The following is a 1,912-nucleotide window of genomic DNA, read 5'->3' on the forward strand; positions in this document are numbered from 1 at the left end:
GCCCTCTCCCGGGAGCCTGCCATTAGTCATTCATTCGTTCGTTCACTCATTTCATCCATTCTCCCTCTCCCCTCCTTGTCTGTGTGTATGTATATATGTGTGTATATGTACATGTGTATACATATACACACATGTACATATTTTATATGTGTACATATATATTGTATATGTACAATGTATATATTATGTATGTACATATATTGTATGTGTACAATGTATATATTTATATATGTACATATATTGTACAATACACATATATTGTATATGTGTATATCTTTACCCTCAAATTATTAAATAAATAAGCAAATGAAATGAATTCCTGTTCATTCCAAAAATTTTAGAAACATAGACGTTATTAAAAATTTTAACCATCCAAAATTCTGTCCCCTAGAGTCAACCATGGTTGATATTTTGGTGTATTCTAGTCTTTTTTTCCTATGCACATGTAACTATGGGCTCCCCCAGTGGCTCAGTGGTAAAGAATCTGCCTGTAATGCAGGAGATGCGGGTTTGATCACTGAGTTGGGAAGATCATCTGGAGAAGGAACTGGCAACACACTCCAGTATTCTTGCCTGGAGAACCCCACGGACAGAGGAACCTGGTGGGCTACAGTCCATGGGGTTGTGAAAGAATGAGACACAACTTAGAGAATAAACAGTAACAGCAACAACAATTCATGAAAATGGAATATCTCTCCATTTATTTGACTTAGTGACTAAACAACAGCAACAAGTATAACTATACAGTTAAGATCAGGTTGTACAAGCAATTTATTATCTTGCTTTTTTTTTCACTTGCTATAGGAATTTTCTTATGATTTTTTAAAATAAATATCAAATTTTTAACAGCTATAAATTATTTTATGAAATGGATATATTCAGTTTTACTTCAGTATTCCTTGGCTGTTAGAACTTAGATTGTTTGAAAATTTTATCATAAGCTGTACTTATACATATATCTTTGCACATATTTCTGAGTAATTCCTTACAGTGGGTTCCTAGAAGAGGAATCACTGAATAGTTAGGCTTGCCAAATTACCTTCCAAAACAGTCATGTTAGTACATATGCCTGCTTCCCTGAACTCTTCCTAACACTGGATATTATCATTTAACATTATTTTTGTTAATTAGAAAGGCCCAAAAAAAGTGTCATTGTTTTAATCACACTGTTCTCTGAGTTGTTAGACAAAATTCCTGTCCTGGGGAAGAAAGCAACTGACTCTCCTGGCCTGATCCTGGCCAAGGGGCCAAGGGCGGCTGTTCCCTCCAGTCCTGGCCATCGTTATGGCCCACACCTGGGTGTGGAGGGTTGTGGAGAATCCCTGCCACCCATTCCCCACATGTATACTATATATTCCTATGTATTCCCTCCACCAGGGGTTGACAATGGTGAAGACATCCCCCGAGACCTCCTAGTGGGCATTTACCAGCGCATCCAGGGACGCGAACTGCGGACCAATGATGACCACGTGTCCCAAGTGCAGGCTGTGGAGCGCATGATTGTAGGCAAGAAACCGGTAAGCGCCTTGGGAGGCTAAAGAAGGAACAAGGTTGGGGAGGTGAGTCCATGCCCCTCTGAGCCCCAGGCTCCCCTCAACTGCCGAATGGAGTGGGTGGTGATGCATTCCTCAGGAGTGGTGGGGCAGCTTGAGTGGGATGCTCTGTGGGAATGGATCTGGCGCATGGCAAGGCACATCGTGGATGCTGTGTAAATATTAAAATGCTTCTCACCTCTGGTTTGGCTGGTCCACCCAAGTGAGCAGTCAAGATAATAGTTAGCTGATGACCGAAGCCACAAACACACTCTAGTCTTTTAGTCAACAAACACTTACAGATGCCTTTCCACTGAGCCTAGCATTTCAGTTGGCACTGGGGACACAGGTACGAATAAATTATGGTCTCTGTCCTTGGA

At 41.0% G+C, this 1,912-nt stretch overlaps 1 protein-coding gene across 1 annotated transcript in view; it reads left to right on the forward strand.

Moving 5' to 3' along the window:
- Positions 1-1,874, forward strand: part of LOC104991820 (IQ motif and SEC7 domain-containing protein 1-like) — a gene marked incomplete at its 5' end in the record, with an annotated part of 8,787 nt that extends 6,913 nt beyond the window's left edge. The window contains one exon of the mRNA XM_010844439.1: positions 1,378-1,874. Coding sequence (XP_010842741.1) covers positions 1,378-1,538 — 161 coding nt within the window. The remainder of the gene's footprint in view (positions 1-1,377) is intronic.
- Between the last annotated feature and the right edge of the window lie 38 nt (positions 1,875-1,912).

The sequence above is a fragment of the Bison bison genome, unplaced genomic scaffold (genome assembly GCF_000754665.1).
Source record: "Bison bison bison isolate TAMUID 2011002044 unplaced genomic scaffold, Bison_UMD1.0 scf7180017848014, whole genome shotgun sequence".
NCBI classification, from domain to species: Eukaryota; Metazoa; Chordata; class Mammalia; order Artiodactyla; family Bovidae; genus Bison; species Bison bison.